The following is a 19,774-nucleotide window of genomic DNA, read 5'->3' on the forward strand; positions in this document are numbered from 1 at the left end:
GTGAGCCTGTAAAGTTGTGCAGGAGGAAGTGTCTACAATGTATTGAATTAACTATTATATTAATTTAAAACCACTCTATGCCTGAAATCACACACAGTGCCTGAGGACTGTAAGGGCTGCATTATCACAACAACATACCAATTTAGACAGTCCTTTTTAGTAGACCTATTGTTCAACTGTAATTACGGCTGAATAGCAAAAAGCACAACATGCCTGTTTCACTTCCTGTGATTATTGCACGTTACACTGCACTTCAGACTCTTTTTCATCCTTTAGCTGTGTGTCTGTGTACGTTTGTGGTCTTATGTGTTCATATGTGTACATTTGTGAAGAGAAAGTGTGTCTAAGTGTGCAAAATGTTTGAAATGTCAAGGGGTGAAGATAATGTGTTACATCCTCCAACGAAGAACACTGCCAATGAATGTTTCACTGTGCTTAACAAGCATAAATAAAAATCAATCATGTTTCAAGAGGAACTAGTCCAATTTCTATGTTCATATTTCAATCCAATAGTGAAAAGATTGCTCAAGCCACCACTTTAATTTGTTTGCATTGTGTTTTGCTTGGAATCACACTGAAGAAACTTTCACAAATACAGCAAACACCTCATAAAGCACTAGCACATTTATTCCTCCTCATGTTGTAATACGAATGTACCTTGACCTTTTCACCATCATTATACTGCACAGCAAGCCTTGAAATCCAAAACAGGAGACACACATGGTCTGGAACTGACAGAGTGAATGTTATAACATCTGTTTTCATGTGAGAGAGGAATGAAGCCTTTATTTGAAGACTCGGAGGTGAGAAAATGCACCAGCAGCATGTCTCAGTGTGATGGTCTGACACATTCAAAAAGCAGATGCAACACCTCTTCTTACCTTACAAAGCTATAGGAAGCTGCTATGTTTGAGAGGGGCACGAATTAAGACTTTTCACATAAAGCCTACAACCCAAAGATATTCAACTTACTGTCATGTCAGTGGACAAAAAGAAACAAACAAAAACAAGAACAACAGAAAATATTCATATTTGAGAAGCTGAGACCAAAGAATTTGAATGACCCTAAACGATGAATTGATCATCTGAATAGTTGCTGATCCATTTCATGGTTTGCAACTAATCTATAAATCGTTGCACCTCTAGATGTCTATAATATCAATATATCCCATGTCTCTTCATCTACTGTAGTAGCCTAGTTAAATGCTGCCATCATGTATTCTCAAGTGGTTAGTGAAGTGGAAAGTGGATCAACAGTGGCAAAAGTTTGGCTTCTGTTTTTTGGGTTATATTTTTATCAGTCTGGATGTGTTACCACAGCTATGAGAGCTGAAAAAAGTTTGAACCAAAACCCCAAAACAATTATACATATATTATAGTCCGACCCTGAGAGGTCTGATAAATATGGCCTTCATGCCAATACTGCACGGAATTGCAGAAAAGAATCTGGTGGTTAAATTACAATCTCCTACACAGCTTGTTTGCTGTGATGAATGAGAGCAAGTAATATGAAACACACTGCATTTTGGCATGGTGGACAATGGCCTAGCTATAAAAATGAACATCTGCTGAAGAAGACAGTCAGGTGTGTGGTTAAAGCTCTGTAAAAAGGATAGGAAGTAAGAGAAACTAAAATGATTTTTTCTTTGTCAAACTCATGTTTATAAGGTCAAACATGAACTTTCACACTTGAAACAACTTAGGGTGCGTGTCCAACATTCAAACATATTTCAGATTTCAAAGGTTTTTCTTAGATGCCAAACTGAAAGGAAAAACGTTTAAGATTAATAGCAATATAGCCTTGTTCAATGACAAAATGACAGATGTCTGTTAGAGATGGATACACATAGCCAATTTGGGCTGAGCAGCAGCTAACAAAATCAGTAAGCTGCATAGTAAAGTAAGCAAGCGAGTGTGTGACAGTCAAATACGATAATAATGTCATTTAAAATAGGAGGGGAAATTCTAAATTCACAAGCTTTCTTAGGACCTGTGTCAACACCTGTCTCATTTCTACTGGTGCACACAGAACGCTGCAACTCAATAAGATGCATAGTAGTCATTTCACATATGAATCATTATGAGAAATATTGTTTTCAGTCAGATTTTGCAATACATGCACCACACATACACACACACACACACACACACACACACACACACACACACACACACACACACACACACACACACACACACACACACACACACACACGCACAAACACATACAAAAATCACTCAAACTACATCCACCCACCATTCAGAGGGATTCAGATGAAAATTACAGTGTTTGTCCACACCCTGCTCTGCTATAACAACTGTGCTTGAAAAAGCTTGTTAAAAGTGAGTCAGAGACTAAACTAATCATCAAAGAGGGAAAAATTCATAAAACAAATTCTTGCTTCAACAGTTCTTTTTGAAACTAGATTATGAATTATGCTCGGAGGAAGAAAAACAAAGTAACCTCAGTAGTACAGAGGGGATTTGTTGTTTTTGCATTGTTTTTATCTGGAGTGCAGGTATTAGGTACTACTCAAACAAACATCACTGGATGTGATAAATGGAGAAAATCCTTTGAGGGCTCCAGCAGCTGGTGAATGGCATCTGTATGCATCAGTGACTCTGAAGTGAGACAGACTGCTGCATGTACTGCAAAGGCTCAGGGGACACAAGGAGGGTTCAACAAGGGAGTGTGATGCAACTCTCTGTAAGAGCTGTGACAGGTTGGCCATTACACTGTAGTAATGCAAGCAAATATACATTGTATGTGTATTAATGGTCATGGTCAAAGGAAATTTTGACTTCTGTACATTCACATTTGCCACATCTACAGTAATTGGATTATTTAAGTGTTTTTTGTTGTTACACTGTTAGGAGCACATAATTGTAACACTGAACCTGGTTCAAAGCTAGTCCGAATTTAGATTTAACCATCATAACATAATTAACAGATTATGAAGTAATAAATAGAATATATTACTAATAATGTAAGTCACAATTGTGCTACTGAAGCTGTTAATATGTTAAAATTCTTCTATATATTCTTTTACCAGCTCTTCTTTATGTTTTTGATTATGCTGTCATATCATCAAAGCTGTTTTTTCATTTCAGTTTAACATTTTTCTTCAGAACTCAATGACACGGTTTTTGATACATTATTTATTGCCCACGGATATGTCTGTCAGCTAGCGACCAGCAGAGCCATCCATTCATACTTTCAAATGTAGAAAAAGCAACCTGAGGGCACCTGGCTCAGGAAGGATGGAGTGTTTCCCTCTTTTCAGCCATGGCACAGTCTCTGATACACACAGGCATTCACACAAGTCAACAAACACACGCACATGTACTGTACACACACACACACACACACACACACACACACACAGTAATATCTGAATGGAGCCTCGTAGGCAGAGTGCAGCTAACCTACAGGAAGGCCTGCCAGGTGAAAACAGGATTCTGATGTTTGGATAAGACCTCAGTCATTTCTGCAATGTGCTGACTGAGAGCCAAATGTTTCTCACACTAGTTGGGGCTATGGGAGTATTTGGGCAGGGAGGTCCCAGCTCCACATTTCCCCATGCTACTTCTTCTGCTCTGCAAACCTGACAGTTCTCATAGAACTTCTAGTTACTCCATGTGTGCTGAAACTGAGCTTGGAAATACCACAGTTCTGTTGTGAAGCAGCTAGATTTCTGAAATCACAACATCAAGAAATTGCATTAGAATCCATCTTGTCAGGCTTCAAGTTATGCATTTGTGCCCAACCAGGGTCTTATGAGTATTCTGATCTTGTAAATCCAGCTGCAAGGTGATGAGGGTTAGGGGTTAGATGGTGATAGGCAGATGGCTCATCCAATCACCTGCAAAGTATTTTTTTGAGAGTGCCTGCCCTTTTCCAAACAGTTTCCAAGGATGACTTCTCAGATGGTTCTGTGCAACAAACCATCTGGCACGTCAGGTTATTAGTCTGCATGCTAAAGTTGGACTGAAGCTTGACAGTTTTACATTAAAGGGTTACGTAGATATGGATTCTACACAGAGAGCCCCTGGAGCTTGGTCGTAGGCTGTGCACCCCCTCAAAAATGCAACAAGACGTTACAGCAACAGTAGCTACTAAATTATACCAAACAGAGATACCAAATGGGGATGTACAGTCCCACTCAAAAGTTTGGACACACTTTTTTATTCCCTTGAATGAGAAAGTGTGTCCAAACTTTTGACTGATACTTTAGGTAGAGACTGTTGATCATGCAGATAGCATTAAAGATATTGCAGAATGGCAGATCTCCTTTTCTGTATCACCGTAAATCTAACAAAGCCCTCTCCACTGCAAACCTTTCACCATGAACACTATGATAGTGACGAGAGTGTAAACACAGTGACTGCACAGGACTAGTCTACTGTTCAGTAATGACACAAGGAGAATCATAAGTTACATGTCCCACCATCTCCAAGTAAAGTGAAACAGTTACTATGGGGGTATATAATTAAATAGCATGATCATAGAGGGAATAACAGTGATCTCACAGACCTTCTTGAACAGGCGGATGACATCTTCACAGATTTGGGCCAAGCGGACGATTACATTGTTGGTATAGATGTCGCTGAGGGTGGCATGGTCGCGGCTCTCACGCCTCGTCTGGTTCAGCACCAGGTACCAGCAGTTTACTGAGGACAGCAGGTGCTGGTCTTTCCTGGAAAACAAGAGGAATATAGGATTGTTAGAATGTATCTAAGAATAAATCCCAGCTAAATCCCAGTAAACAACACAGCTACAGACATGATCCTGTGTTTTCATAAAAAAAAGAAAAACCCGTTGCATAAAACACTGCAGTGTGTCTTCCCCCTTTTCTTCCTTCACTCTTTTTCTTTCTGCCATCCACCACACTCCAAACAATGCGATGGTCTAGTAAGGCATCAACTAGTTAAATGTATAATGGTGGTGACCATTATGATCCAGAGAGTCAAGGGCCCTGATTGCTGCATAATCAGTTTAAACTGTCTGCCTCGGGTGCTTTCAAATAGAAAGACCAAGGCACATAGACACACAACCAGACAGACACCCGCACACAATCCCTTCAAACCCATACCCTTGTCTGGATGCTATCAGAGCAGTAATCAATCAGCCAACCCCAAGGAAGAGACAAAGAGAGAGAGAGGGAAATGAGAGCAAAGGAGGGAGAGAGAGTGGGGTGGGGGATAGGGTTTCAATGTGGAGCAGAAAAAAATGATGAGCATCAAACATCAAAGAACCCCCTTCAGAGAGCTTCCATAATGCTAATCATATCTAATGAAGTTGATTTCAAGCTACTCCAGAGTGCTTTCCCCATTATTACTTTACTTAACTCTGCCCCTAAATGCACTTACATCAGGCTGTCGGGAGACAAACACCAGCACATAATTCTCACAACATCAGTACAAGGCAGAAGACTGTTTTGCATGTTTAATAAAACCAATCTATCCATTTATTACTGTACCTGCTTCCTCAAAGTGAGATTAAGAATAATGTCCTGAGATCCACTTTGTCTGAAAGGGTAAGTCAATTAATTTGCTAATTTTAAAGAGTTGAGGAATCCGATCTCATCAATCAATGAAAACAGTTCAGTATTGCCATCTTTAAGTAATAATAAAACGATTAAACTGGACATTAATTTGCTGTATCAAACAGAGATGAGCAAATCTGACAGACTTTGCATAGGATGGGTAGGATTTAGACTTCCTAACAATAGAAGACCTAATGTAGACCATGTTCTGCTTCACTCCTCTGGGATGACCTATTTCTACTGTCTCACCATCCCTCATTTTGCACCAGTTCTGCTTGACTGACCTATCTGCCTGTAAGGGGTGCAGCTCCTCGGTGTATAATTGCTGTTTGTGGTTGAGAGGTTTAGGGAACGTGCACTTCTACTCTCTGCTAATCCCTAAAAATGGTCAGAGATGCTTCATCTCATCCCTAAGCACAACCAAGCTCCTATATTCCAACCTTTTTATCCTCCTCAGCTTCCTACCAAAACATTGCTAACTGTGCTCTATTCACAGAGGTCAAGACTTCATAATACTTTATTAGATTATTATGCTACACTGACAAGTTAAGTAAAGTGAAGTTTTTAAAATGTATTCTATCATTTTATACTGTTTGTTTTTTTTAATTAATCAGTCGCTTGATCTATAAAATGTCGATTGATTGATTGACTGTTTCTACGAGACTAAAGTGACCAATGATTAAAAGCCAGCAAATCTTTTCATTTGAAAAGCCGAAATAAGAGAATGCATGGCAAAAGGATTTATTGATTATCAAAACAGTTGGCAAATATTTTTTGGTCAATCGACTAATCAATGTTAACATGCTGACTTATAGCATGTATAATGTTTATCATGTTCACCATCTTAGTTTAATATGCTAGCATGCTAACATTGGCTAATATGCAATAAACACAAAGTGCAGCTGACTTTGATGGGAAAATATGTCAATTCAAATTTGGACCTGATTTAGATTTTTAACTCAAAACTACCAATGCCAACCTCCTGGTGGTATACAAGGACAAGTCACTTCACAATTAAGGTCATTAGGATTTATTGTCAACCTGTATGATGTCATGGCAATTCATCCAATAGATGTAGAGATATTTCAATCTGGACTAAAGTGGTTGACCATTCCTCGAGCCATGCTGCTCACACGGCAAAAAACAAACAAACAAATAAAACACTATACAGGACTTATCTCCAGAGGTATCATGGCCTATTCTTACATCAACTTTGGCAAATGTAGAAGGGTGATCATTTTGAGAACAACTATAATGTCAAGTGGTCAGGTACAGTCTGTTAATGCAGAGGGTTAAAGCCATACAGGGGAGACAGAGACAAAGGACACAAGATCTCTTTTTCCCTAGCTGCTGTCCTCGTTTCACAGGAATTAGGAGCAGAAGGTAGTTAATTAGGTCTGTGTACCAGCCACATCTCTGGGAACTGAGTATTTTAACACAGCAGTAAATGTAGTTCCTCCACTTGTTTTATGTGTGACAGACTAGCTATTTTATATTGGCTCTTATATAAAGAGATCTATATATCACAAAGGACCAAATTCTGCACACAGACTTTTACACACCTTTGTACTCTCTCTTCACTGATTTCCCGTAACAGGCTGAGTCGAGTGCATACAGGTCAATTAATCTAGAGGGCTTCCAAAGGGCTGGTTTAGGATGGCTCCTTGCCCTCGGTATTTATACACAGGATATCATTAACATTCAGAAGGCAAACTATGAGCTCTGAGAGTCTCTAGAGAAGTGAGAAGGAAGAGGAGAAAGAGAGACGAGTGCAGCTTTCTGGCATCCTATTACATCTGTCTCATCCTGTAAAACTGCCTGACTGTCTCCATGGTTTCCACAATTTCTGCTCTCTCTCTCTGTGTTTCTGTGAGGAAGCGACATGGAGTATAATCTGTGGATGCATGGGAGAGTGTGAAGAAGATGAGACACAGAGACAGGGATAGTGAATAGGGAAACAAAAAAATGAGTGTATGGTCGGAGAATATCGCCATAATCCTTTGATTCAAGGATAAACTGATAGCAAGCTGTCTCCATTATGTGCATGCCCTGAACAAGTAAGCACTGTATAGAACAGTGCCCGTGCTTTAGTCATGGTTGCACTGAATGCCACCATCTAATCACCCAGAGCCTATACGATGTGTCTGAGCCAGGATTTCCAGAAGGAAGTGTGCATTTATCAAACCAAGACTCAGCTCTGTGAAGGCCTTTAATCCCCTCCACACTGGCTGTCTACTGCTTATCAATGAAGCAGCCAAACACAGTATCAAAAGACAAGGGGCACGTGGGCACATGCAGCTAGCTTTTCCATTCAAATTCACTTTGCCCCCATTTTCAAGCAGGGCGTCAATATGCTACATTGCTGATTTGCACATCATTTAACAGTTTTTCTTTTTTTTCTTGTGAGGAGACACACTGCCAACATTTGATAATTTACAGCTGCACAGACGCAAGGGCCAGAACAGTGCAGAGATCTGCAAGATCTGAAAAACAAACTGCAAACCAGCTAATCTCTTGATGTTGTACACGCTGACTTCCACCAGCTGGACTTGTTATTTTGACAAGAGCAGGGTATTGACTGCTGTGTTCAAACAACCCGACCCTTTGACCCTCCACCACCAGAGAGCAGCCATGATTGTACAAATGATTACACTAAATGGGACTAAAGCCATAGCTGCACTTTGGTGGCAGTACACACAGCTCCATTAAAGCATCTGGTACTTTCCTAGAGCTACAGACATCATATCTCATAATTATATTATAACTAAAACGTACGTCACCATTTTTAAATGTGTTCTGGACACAGGCTGCATCCCACTTAATGGTTAATGTTGGGTGATGTATTTATAAAATAAACCTGCTGGATATCCACTAATACATTTTCAAAGCTGTGCCCTGCTGACCATAAAATTAACAGACATCAATTGGATTTGAGCAATGGCAACTTCAAAACTGAAAAAGCCCACATATTCAAAGATCTGGCATTCTGAAGATACCAAACACTTTCCCTCCCAGCTCTTTCCTAACCAATCGCTTGGATATGCACACAAAAAGATTAGCGTATACACACACACACATATCTGGACACCATTGCAAGCCCTGTCTTATCTCTTCCAGACAGGTTATTCTCCATATCAATATTGCATGAATTGCCCTCTAATGGTGCTATGTTACATCTGTATCTGTCTGTATGACAGACGATACCAATCCACTCTAATTTGATGAGGTGCATCATCCCATTCATCAGTCCCATTCCAGCCTTTTGACTGACTCGGGTAAATTTACATTTCTTTGAATGTTGATTAATGTACATTGTCCCTCAAATAAAATTAATTGAAATTCATGATACACCTTGAAAACTCTGCTCTACATTTAAAATCAAGCTAGCTGCTGTCTCTTAGGAGCTGTGAACCAGTAAGAGAAAATAAGTGGCACACTATCTGACACAGCAACTGCAGTATAGAGCAGCTAAGTAACCCTTCAGTGTTTCTTTTCACTGTGGCAAATTAGGTAAACTGTAACTGGAGGAGCAAAATGATCCTTGGTTGGGTTGCTGCGGTGTAGCTGTATCTGCAGTAGTTGTAAATCACAGTGGCATTCAACTTGCTAATGAATCTGCAATGGAAAGGTTCAGCCAACAGATTGTAGGCTGTGATCCAACACATATGGAAGTCTGTCCCGGTCAGGATGACTCTATTTTACTGCTGTGTTGATGTCCTTCAAAATCATAAAGGTGTACCATATGCTCAATATTCTAGCCTACTTTTGATATTCCTCTTCAGTATAGAGCATTTACTGAGACTTACTCAGGTTTGTCATATCAGATAAACTACCAAGTCTAAGGTAGCAAAGACAAAATCACAAGCAAGTAATTATGTACATAGAATATAGAGATCTATGCAGTAGGGGTGTGATGATACACTCAGCTCACAAGGCGAGGCGATACTGGGTTCACAAGATCAAACAAGACAAATTTTAACTATATTTTTAAGAAAACTTCAATCAGGAAATATATGACTGTTCTTTTATTTGAAATTCACAAAATGGTAATAATGCAGGTGCATTTTGAAAAGTTTTAACTAATCATCTTGTAATCAATCACTTCAGTTCTACTTTCTAAATATATAATTATCATATGCAGTATGCAGCACTGTAAAAGGTTTCTCCATATAGATAGATATTTTATAGATAGATAATTTTGGTATTTATGGAAATAACAACCATAAATACAAAGGTTAGATACAATCACAAATACCAAAAAGTAAATGATAGTAGAAACAATTCTAATATATAAATTAAATAAAGAATCCAACTATTACAAATTATAACATATTGCTTATAAAAAAACACACAAATAAAAGTTTGATTTTGTAGTGTGACTTTTTACTTTTGGCATCATTAGGCTCCCATAGATGCGCTAGATTCCCTGCTCTTCCTACCTCAGGCTTTCAGTGTAGAGACCTGAGGTCAACCTACCACTCCTCCTGCTCCTCCTCTTACTTCTGACTGAGATCTTCTCAGCAGGTAGAAGCTGTTAGTTCACCAACTAGAACGAGGGCACCCACTGTAACAAGGATAATGATCCACATGTGAAATTATAAAAAGAAGACATGACTTACAAATGAACGATAGAAAACCAATCATCTTTTCTTTCTTTTTTTTGGTGCACCCATAATTATTGCTTGGTGAGACAACATTCATTTCGACGAGAAATATCGGCATGTTTTAGTTTCTCTGAGATCCTTGTTTTCCCTCTGGCTGTTAAGTCCACCAGAATCTTGGCAGTGTAAAATGTACTATCATTAGAACATGTGTCTGAGGATTAGCTGTTTTTCTAACACCTGTCTATTGCCATGTGGATAAGATCAACTGTACAGTGCGAAGGTTAAGCCGTGGTGTTGCAGCAGAGTTCTGTCTACTATCTTAGACGCCACAGCATAGCCTGCCTTCTCTAACACAGCTGGACTCAATTATCTAGTCAAATCCTCATCCACTTCACACACACAGCTTCCCCACATACACTACTTGTACATATACACAAACTTCTAAATGACCTTGCGCTACGGAGTGTCAAGAATGCCAAAACACCATCCTGAAGTAAAAGTACTATTGATTTGCTGAAAAAGCTTTTTTGTGGAAAGGGAGAAACAGTGACAAAAATGTTAAAATTTAAACAAGGTTTGTAAAAATATTTTTTTTGTTTATTTTGAATGTAGACAGTTTACATGTCTTCTCAAAAAACACCACAACTGTCACAACTTATCACACTTGTCTTGATGTGGAAAACATTCAAATGCTACACTGGCTGCTAGCTGATAGATGCATTTCTATGGAGCCCCTCTGTTGACATGGTCAAAAAAAATGTAATTGTGGCCACAATATAGCTATAACATGCGCACTAAATACTATTAATATATTAATAATATTAATATCATTCCTGGACAGATGGGTAAGCAAATCGAACGCACCTTCTCTAGAACTTTGCTCTCAATATCCTGTTTAAATGTCTTCCGGTAATGATGGTTCCTTGCAACTGTTCTTGAGAAACGTTTGTTTGATGAAATCCATTTTATGAAATAAGAAAGTGTTGCAATATAACAAGAAAAGTGGTATGTTGTTATAACAAGAAAACATTCTTGTTAAAATGAAATTATTTAGTATCTAGTAATAGCAAGAAAACTGTGTCATTATAACATGATAACAAGAAACAGATTTTTGGTAATGGTGATAGCAATTCAAAAAGGCAGACAATGAAAGTATATCTGTTTTAGTGGATCACCCGGAGAGCAATCATTGTTTATCAAAGAGGTAAGGTGAGCCTGAGAGAAGACCTGCTTACCTGCTTGTTCACACTGTAACAATTAGAACATACATGTACTGTAAGCTATAGTCCACAATGTGTATTTTTACCATTTCACTACCATATATGTAAATGTATTCCTTACTATCATGTATTCTGTGTTGTAATTTATTACATTTACTGAATATAGTACGATAGACATGAAAATCACAGTCTCCACTTTCAGTTACAGACTTGTTCATATGAAGCATTTCAGAATATGTTAGGAATGCAGTCCTGCTGTTTCCATTTGCAAGAATCAGTGCTGGGGTTAGACTACAGTACCAATCAAAAGTTTGGACACACTTTCTCATTCAAGGGGATGGGAAGGTGTGTCCAAACTTTTGACTGGTACTGTATATGTTGGTGGAGATTCAAGCCTGAGATCTGTTGCCAAATCTCAGCTGGGTGAGTGCTCCCATTTCCAGATTGAACTAAGCTTGCCTGCTCGCCCGAGGTGCTTGATTTTGGGAGCAGCAGAGCTTAATTTCATGCCCTCCGTGAGTCATGTACCAATAGGTTAGTGGTGGTTTCTGTGCAGATGATCGCTCTTGTCTTCACTAGCATACATTTCAGTATTTCCAGAGCTGCAAGTCTAAATGGATCAAGGCTGCAGGTGAGCTGATTTTGATCTGGTGACATTCACTGACCTTCCTTAAAGGGGTAATTCAGGTTTTTTGACATGAAGTTGTATGACATCCTCACCTTACTCTTTTGAATGCATATTGTTTTTTGAAGCAAAACGCTTTATCTTTGTGACCCCAGAAAACTAGCCAGAACTACTTTCTTCAACACCAAAAGCGGGCCAGAGCTCTGCTCACAGGACACAGTAGGGGAAAAGTCACTGCTGATGCACAACACTGATGGTGAGGATGTTCAAAACACATATACAGTGGTACATCTGTGTGATTTGAACAGCTGCCTGCATAGATTACACTTCAGTAAATGTGACAGAAACAGCCCTTGAAGTGTAAAAAAATGTAGGGGGTCTGAGATTCAGTGTGGATTGATACATTTAATAAAAAGGAAGCGCATCTGTTCCGTGAGAAAATGCTTTCTATGTGAATTGGCCACGGCCTCTCTCTCTCCAGTTCGCCAGTTCTTACCCTAACCCATCCCCTGTCATTCAACAGGTGCTGGAGATCGGAGACTGTCATGTCCTCACACCCTGAATGCATAAAGAGCACTGGATACAGGGTCAGAGGCAGGCATTCCTATAAAAGTGTCTTAGTAGTGCATGAAGCTAAAAAAAAAAGTTTAACTTCTTCCACATAGCTTCCACATCTCTAGGGCCCATAGAGAAAGCGAACTAGTGACCTCTGCCCACCGACCTGACAGCCTCCAATTAAGTCCTCGGCTATGGGTATAAAACAATTCAATTGTGTACCCCATCTAAACTTTCCCAATGTTATCAGACCAAATTAATCAAATTTTGATAGTGAAACAAGTTATTTCACAGAGGTTGTGATGCTCATGATGCTTTTTGGGGCCTAGTAGCATCATGTGATATTGTAATTGAACGTTTGGTCACTATGTCAGATCAGCTTCAAAGCCCAACGCTGTTTCTGGGGGCTTGCCTCCATGGATGTATCAAAGGAACTGGAGACAGTCTTGGAGGCAGGGTCCTGTTCATTCCTATGAAAGTTGCTCGGTGGCCAAAACAGCCACTTCCTGCTTTCACTCAATGGGCTCAATGCGCCCATGGAGTATGCTCACTAGAAGCTTCCGTGAGCTGAGACAGGTAATTGTTTGTTTAGCCCTCCAGCTTATTTGAATGAGGATACAATTATTCAATCATGCAGCTCTTACAGACTTCTGAAATGTGATTGGATGAAATGGATCAAATTCTGATAGTAAAACATCCAATTTTCATGGTTGTGATCATGCTCAAAAGAATCTATCTGCTGATTTACAGACATCTCTTTCACAATGTAGGTTTATGGGAAAAAGTCTTTTGGGCCCATAGCATCACATGACACGGTTTGGATACTATGTCAAATTGGCTTGAAAGAACAGCACTCTTCATTGGGAACACCAGTTTTTTGTTTTTTTAGCATACACACATGACCATGAGGAGATATTCGAAGAATATGGAAAAAAGTGTATCAAATAAACTTTCTCTAGAATCATTGATTCTATCTTTAATATAAACCTCCACATTAATGCAGTGTCTGATGCAAAGCTTGTGGAGAGTTCTTAATCGAGGTGATTTACACATAATGAAGCATAAAGCTTCACTAAGAGCTTACTTCTACAACATCAAGTGCTAAATTACAGCATACAGAGTACATTGGATTTGTTATGTCCCCCCCTCAACAGTCTTCAACTTCTTTAATGAACTGTGTCTGACCATCATGCCAGAACTAGAAGACCTTTAAAGACATCATAAACATCTTGACAATAATAATAGATATGCCTTCACAGTACATAAACATGTATATTGTTGTAAAGGTCTGCACTGTAATCAAACCAGGCAGTGTGATTAGCAGCAGGGCTCAGTCTTACAGTCAGGTCATAAATAATAAGATGTTTAGAGGGGGATAAAGTCACTTGGCCTACAGATCCCTTTGATTTGGGACCAATTTGGGATTTCTACATGCATGCATTTTGACTGTGCCACGAGAGGAACTTACTTGAACTGTTGGTGTTCCCTTGAACTGCGGATCTTGGAGGAGAACCTCTCGGCCAGTTTCTCTAAGCTGCGTGAGTATTCCAGTTCAATCTCTGCTTTGCGCCGGAAGAACTCCTGCAGGTCCTGCAGCAGCTGGATACGAGACTCAGACTGTTGCTCCAAGCATTTGAACTGCTCCACCAGCTGGTTACGGATCTCTGTCAATCAAAACACCAAACAAAATGGTATAAGTCAACTGTTTACTCTGCTGTCACAACATGCCCTAAAACAACTTGACATAATGATGTCATTGCACAGCATTATCATGAAGTGTATTATATCATTGTTTGCCCAACAGACAATTTGAGTGTTTTTTTCTCAGGTATCTGTCTCCCACATTTATATCAAGTTGTTTTTGAATTGTCATTTTAGAGACACTTTACAACATTACTAAACCATAACATAAACGTACTGTATAGTGATACCAAGGTAAGATTACTGTGGTTTAGATGACATGGGGGCTGTACTGCATGTATCACCAGTGTTATTGTTAGTGATACTGTTCAAATGAACCCTGTTGCAAATGTTATAGATTTCAGTTTGTTTCTTTAGGCTTTTGATGATGCTTCACAACACATAAATATTTAAAATGATGATGATGAAGTAAATCTGAAATGTATCACAGTGTGGTAAAAGGTAGTGCAGTGAATGATGGTGTCAGCTAGTTCTCACATTAATATAGTTGTTTACAGCAGTTATTTATTGATACTGTATAACACACTACCTGTAGCAGGTTTAAGCTTTGGAAATGCTTTAAGGAATAGTTTGATATTTTGGGAAAGATGATTAGTATGAGAACACCGATGCTATTCTCATACCTGTTGGGTCAATATAAAGCTAGAGTTTAGCATTAAGACTGTGGACAGCTAGCCTGGATGCAAAGATTACCAGTACCTCTTAGATTAGAAACTAATACATTTCATGTTTGTTTAATCTGTATAAAAAGTGAAGTAAAGTTGTGGTTTCTTGGGACATGAAGTGCCAGACTTTGTTGGTTCCTTGATTCTCATTTGGTTGCATGGCAACCTCACAGTGACTTAAAATAATCCATAACGAGGCTTATGAAGCACTGAGTGAAACATGTACAGTAGCTCATATCAGTTAATAAAAGATTGTTGTTGTCTGAACATTTCTGGTTGATCTTTTTTTTGACGACATGTTCAATCGCTGCCAGTGATTCCACATCTTAGCACTGCAAAGCCTTTCTCCTTTTTTCATATGTATGAGAGTGGTATTGATCTTTTCATCTAGCAAAGTGTATTTCCCAAAATGTTGAACTATTCCTTTGAGATACATTTTTGAACATAACATAGGACTGTGTCCCGTTTGTGCAACTACAAAGAATAATGTGGACGGCTTGAGCTTCTTTAGTGTGCTAATTGTACGTGTTAAAATTGACACAGTTACATATTACAAATTCCCCATCCTATTTACACCAAGCAGGGTTAGGGTTAGGGTTAATCATGTATAGTTTTACAGTATATTGCAACTGTAGTATTTATAGTGAAACATTTCTTTACACTACCTCAGACAAGCAGCAACAAAAAAGCCTCTGGATTAGATTGAGAATAGCCAGTGCTATTCCATGCCAAGCCATTAAGATGACCAGTGTGTATGACCTCTCATAAGTATCTACACTGTAGACATACTGAGAGCTCAAAACTGATTTAATGAGAAGCTAATGCACTCCCCCGCTCAAAACGAACACTGTAGTAGAATAACATTTCTCCTCGAGAGGAACCTGATGCTGCCAGACAGACAGCAGATCTTCCATGCCTGTGGGAACTCATGAGAGAAACCTGATTCCTCTTTGTAGTGCTGTCATCAGCAGCAATGATGCCTCGACTCAGGAACAGAGAAAGGCCTATTTTGCAGAACAAACACAAAGCCTGCTGGAAAGAGCTTCAGTAAACAGGATGAGTGGTGTCACTTCTCAAGAGGAAGGAAACCTCCTGAACTAATGAGCATCCTTTATTAGAAATCAAGAATGTTTTTGATCACCAACATAGAAATCTTTTTACTGTCATATAAAAACCACAAATTCAAGTCAACTCTAGAAGGAGAATTAACTGACATAAATGAAAGATTAAAGCACAGCCAGCAGTGGCTTCACCCCCTGTAATAGCATGCTCTCAATGTTTTCCCTGTGATCAAACCTCAAAAACCTAAAAAACAAAGGCATGTATTTCTTAGTAATTACAACACTATACTCTGTTTTCAGCCTAGTACATTCATGGGCAATTCATGTGCAGAGCAGAAGAAAAAATTAACTTCCTAATTATAAGTCACTGCATGAGGCAACATCTGTGTGTTACAACATGAATTATTGCAAGTAATAACTTAAAAAAACAAGGACTACGAAGAGATTTTGCACATATCTGAGCCATGTTAGCAACCTTCTGCCAGACTGATGAGCTGCTGACTGAATGGTAAAACCACAGCAGTGACACAGACTGTGTTTCCATACGGTTCAGGGTGTAATTTGGTCAGCCAAACCCTCATCGTGGATATATGCAGCCTCTGACTGCTGAGGAAGCTTGTCATTTGAACTGAAACAGTGATGTTGTGCAGGCGGAGCTTTTTTTCTTCTTGTGATGTCGTGCCGCCTGGCTTCAGCCTCAAGCGTCATGCTTCACTCTGTGGTTAACCATTGTCCCAGCCCTCCCTTTTATCTGGGGGCCTCCCTCTCCCTCCCAGCTCTGAAGGGCTTAAAGCTCAGTTTTTGTGGGAGGCCTGAACCAGAGAGCAGGGATGCCGCTTCAGTCCCGTCAGGAATGTCTTGCTTGTTCCCTGTTTGCAATGATTTTTGTTTAGATTTTCTTTTTTTCTTTTTAAAGAGTGACACAGTGCCACAGCAGGCGAGCCAAGGAAAATGTTATGCCGATGTGCATGAGTGACAGGGAGGACTTCTGAAAACAGTCTTTCACAAAAAGGGAACTCTGTACCACTAGCTGCAGCTCTGCATTTGACAGACGAGTTTGGAAAAATAGGTCACACACACCAGAAGCATACCCTTCCCTCTGAGAAACCATGAGCAGTTGGAGAATTATTCCCTAAGTATTCCCAGCTCTGTGAGTGGCTTCATTCGCTGTGGTTTATTCAAAGTGAGGGACCCCTCTGTGGCTCTTTTTCAATCTGCAAGGAGGAGGAAGTGGTTGTTTATCTTTTTTAAACACCATCAAAACATGCACTGCACACTATTATTACACCATTAAAGAAGGAAATATTTCAGAGATCCATAACTGGTTTCTACTATAAAAAGACCAGTGTATATAGAGTACATAAAGAGCAGCAAGGCACTCAGCCAGTATTGTGACATGCAACAAACCTTTAATACATTCAAGGGTGATAGCTGTTTCAAACCATCATGTTTGATATTAGAGACATTTCTCCCTCTATACTATCTATATAATATCTAAACAAGTATACATGTATGCTGAACACCTACCCTCCTTACCATACTAACTTCCTGACATGTACGTAAAAAGGCTTTGAACCCACACATTTCTGTTTAAACACAACACAACATAGATGCCCCACTTTCAGCTGTTCTTGGTTTCAGAACAAAAATATATTGTAGCTAACATGCATGCGAAGCATTTTTTCCCATGTGGCCCTCTTAATAAAATTACACATGCAATGTTCAGAAAAATTAATAAACCTTACTGATTTAATGAAATTCAATTGAATGAAAAATGATGTCTGTCTGCCAGTTTAACTATTTAATTTACAGCACAGCCCTTTGTTTGAGGGCAAAGCAGTCAGGGTATTAAAGCAAGGGCTCATTTGAAGCTGTTGATCTTTAATTTGAGAAATAAATTAGCATTTCAAACGGTGCTTGTGAATATAATGTTGCAGGGTTTATGGATAGGCAAGTACTCCCAGTACAGGTGCAATTGTTCTAGTTCTTCTAATTCAAAGTGAGCAAGTTGTAGCTTGATTAAACACACAGCTATTATCTGTTGGCAGACGTACTGTGTGTTGTGCCTCTATTTAGAGATGGAGCCATCTGCTTATTTTGTTCTTTTTTTGAGAAAAGAGGTGGGGGTTATCTTCAGACAAAAAAGCTGATGGGGAAAAGGGAGAATGGGACTGCAGCAGCTGAAATATGGTTAAGCTCTGGTGGGATCATACAAATGAAGGCCAAAATCTTTCTTTGAAGGAAACATTTATCCTTATAAAGCTTTCAACCCGCGTCTACTTGGATGGCCAGAATGTGTGAAGCCACTTTAATAAAATTAGATTTTTGCTTGTTAATATGGACTTGTTGTTACTTGTTAAGTTATATGCAATGAAAAAGCTTTCTGAGTTGTAAGTTACTTATGAATTTCCCATAAGTAAAAAATACTTCTGATCAGTGTGACATAAGAACTTTAAAATAATTATTAAGCACATTTCCCTCTGAACCTGCAAATGATGCTCAGCAGAAGCAAAAAACAGCTGCACGTAATCTAAGTAATAGAACACCTGGGATCAAAATACACTTAGTTCATAACAATTCATCATTATCAATTATGTATTGTGGGATGCAGGAAAATTTATTTTATTTATTGAAAGTGTACCTGTAGCGTGAACAATTTTATTCGTAAGATGTCAATCGCTATTCACATCAACATCACGTCAAGATACAGATCACTTTTAGATCACAAGAGTCTGATTATCCTTTAACGTTCTTGACAGGCAGGTTTATTCCTGTTGCTTTCATGTTATAACAAGTTCTTTATGACATATTATGAGAGCAGCAGTATAAATTCATGGCAGAGACTTTACATTTCCAACCTTGAGTCCATAAATCATCATTATAAGTGCTTAGCCCCTTCCACTGGACACCTGCTCTGCAACTTCTTTTCTTCTATACCGTTTAGGGACAGGAATTAAATGTACAGTGAACAACTCTCCTCACAGAACAGGAAAACCTCTGAAAACAATGGTAGGATGTCAGAGAGCCCTGAACTTTGACTCTTACAGACAAATTCCTGTATTGGCAGCTGTGTTACAGCAGAGCATCGTGATGGGTCTGGCAATGATTGCAGTTGGCATAGAAAGATTTAATGTTTGGAACCAACGTTCAGGCTGAATGTAATAAAAACCTTACTGGAACAACACTCCACCCAATATCATTTTTTATTAAGATATTATAGCAAAAATATGTCTTGGTTGGTTGCATGTGGAAATCAGTAGATTATACTGTAGGGATATTTGTGAATCTCCTGATTTGATTTGATTCAGATTGTTTGTCCATTTTGACTCAGAATCAATTCTTGAATAGAAAAGGAGTCAATAGGGGGCAGTGGAGAGCAGCCTCTGGAAGCTGCACTGTTAGCTCTGAGGAAAAACATTGCTGTTCAAGATGCTGAGTGGGCGCAGGGTTTTCACGTGAAACAGACTGAGCACCAAGTTACTGTCTTCACTTCAGAGCTGGTTTACATTGTTTAATACTACAGTGTACAATAGTCAGCTCCTTCTTTCTTCTGTCAACATTTCGTTAGTAACTGATAGTTTGAAAATCAATTTTTGACCTAAGTGTTGATGCAAAAATGTAAACGTCCGCATCGCAATGTATGTAAGAATCTATTTTTATACCCAATTCTACTGCAGGGGTGGTTTGAAAGTTTTTATTGATATTTTGATTCTTAATTCCCCACAGTTAAAATCAATTATAACTTACAAGAACACAAGCTGACCATAGCTTCTGTTCTTAGTGATGGATGAAACAGC

General features: G+C 39.0%; 1 protein-coding gene across 2 annotated transcripts in view; it reads right to left on the minus strand.

Annotated features, from left to right (window-relative positions):
* The window catches only part of srgap3 (SLIT-ROBO Rho GTPase activating protein 3), a 55,432-nt gene that overhangs the window by 26,730 nt on the left and 8,928 nt on the right, over nucleotides 1-19,774 (minus strand). For both annotated transcript variants that reach the window (XM_053315113.1, XM_053315112.1), the window contains exons 2-3: nucleotides 14,019-14,214; nucleotides 4,535-4,697 (exon numbers count right to left, since the gene is read on the minus strand). In XM_053315113.1, coding sequence (XP_053171088.1) covers nucleotides 4,535-4,697; nucleotides 14,019-14,214 — 359 coding nt within the window. The remainder of the gene's footprint in view (nucleotides 1-4,534; nucleotides 4,698-14,018; nucleotides 14,215-19,774) is intronic.

The sequence above is a fragment of the Scomber japonicus genome, chromosome 3 (assembly GCF_027409825.1).
Source record: "Scomber japonicus isolate fScoJap1 chromosome 3, fScoJap1.pri, whole genome shotgun sequence".
Lineage (NCBI taxonomy): Eukaryota > Metazoa > Chordata > Actinopteri > Scombriformes > Scombridae > Scomber > Scomber japonicus.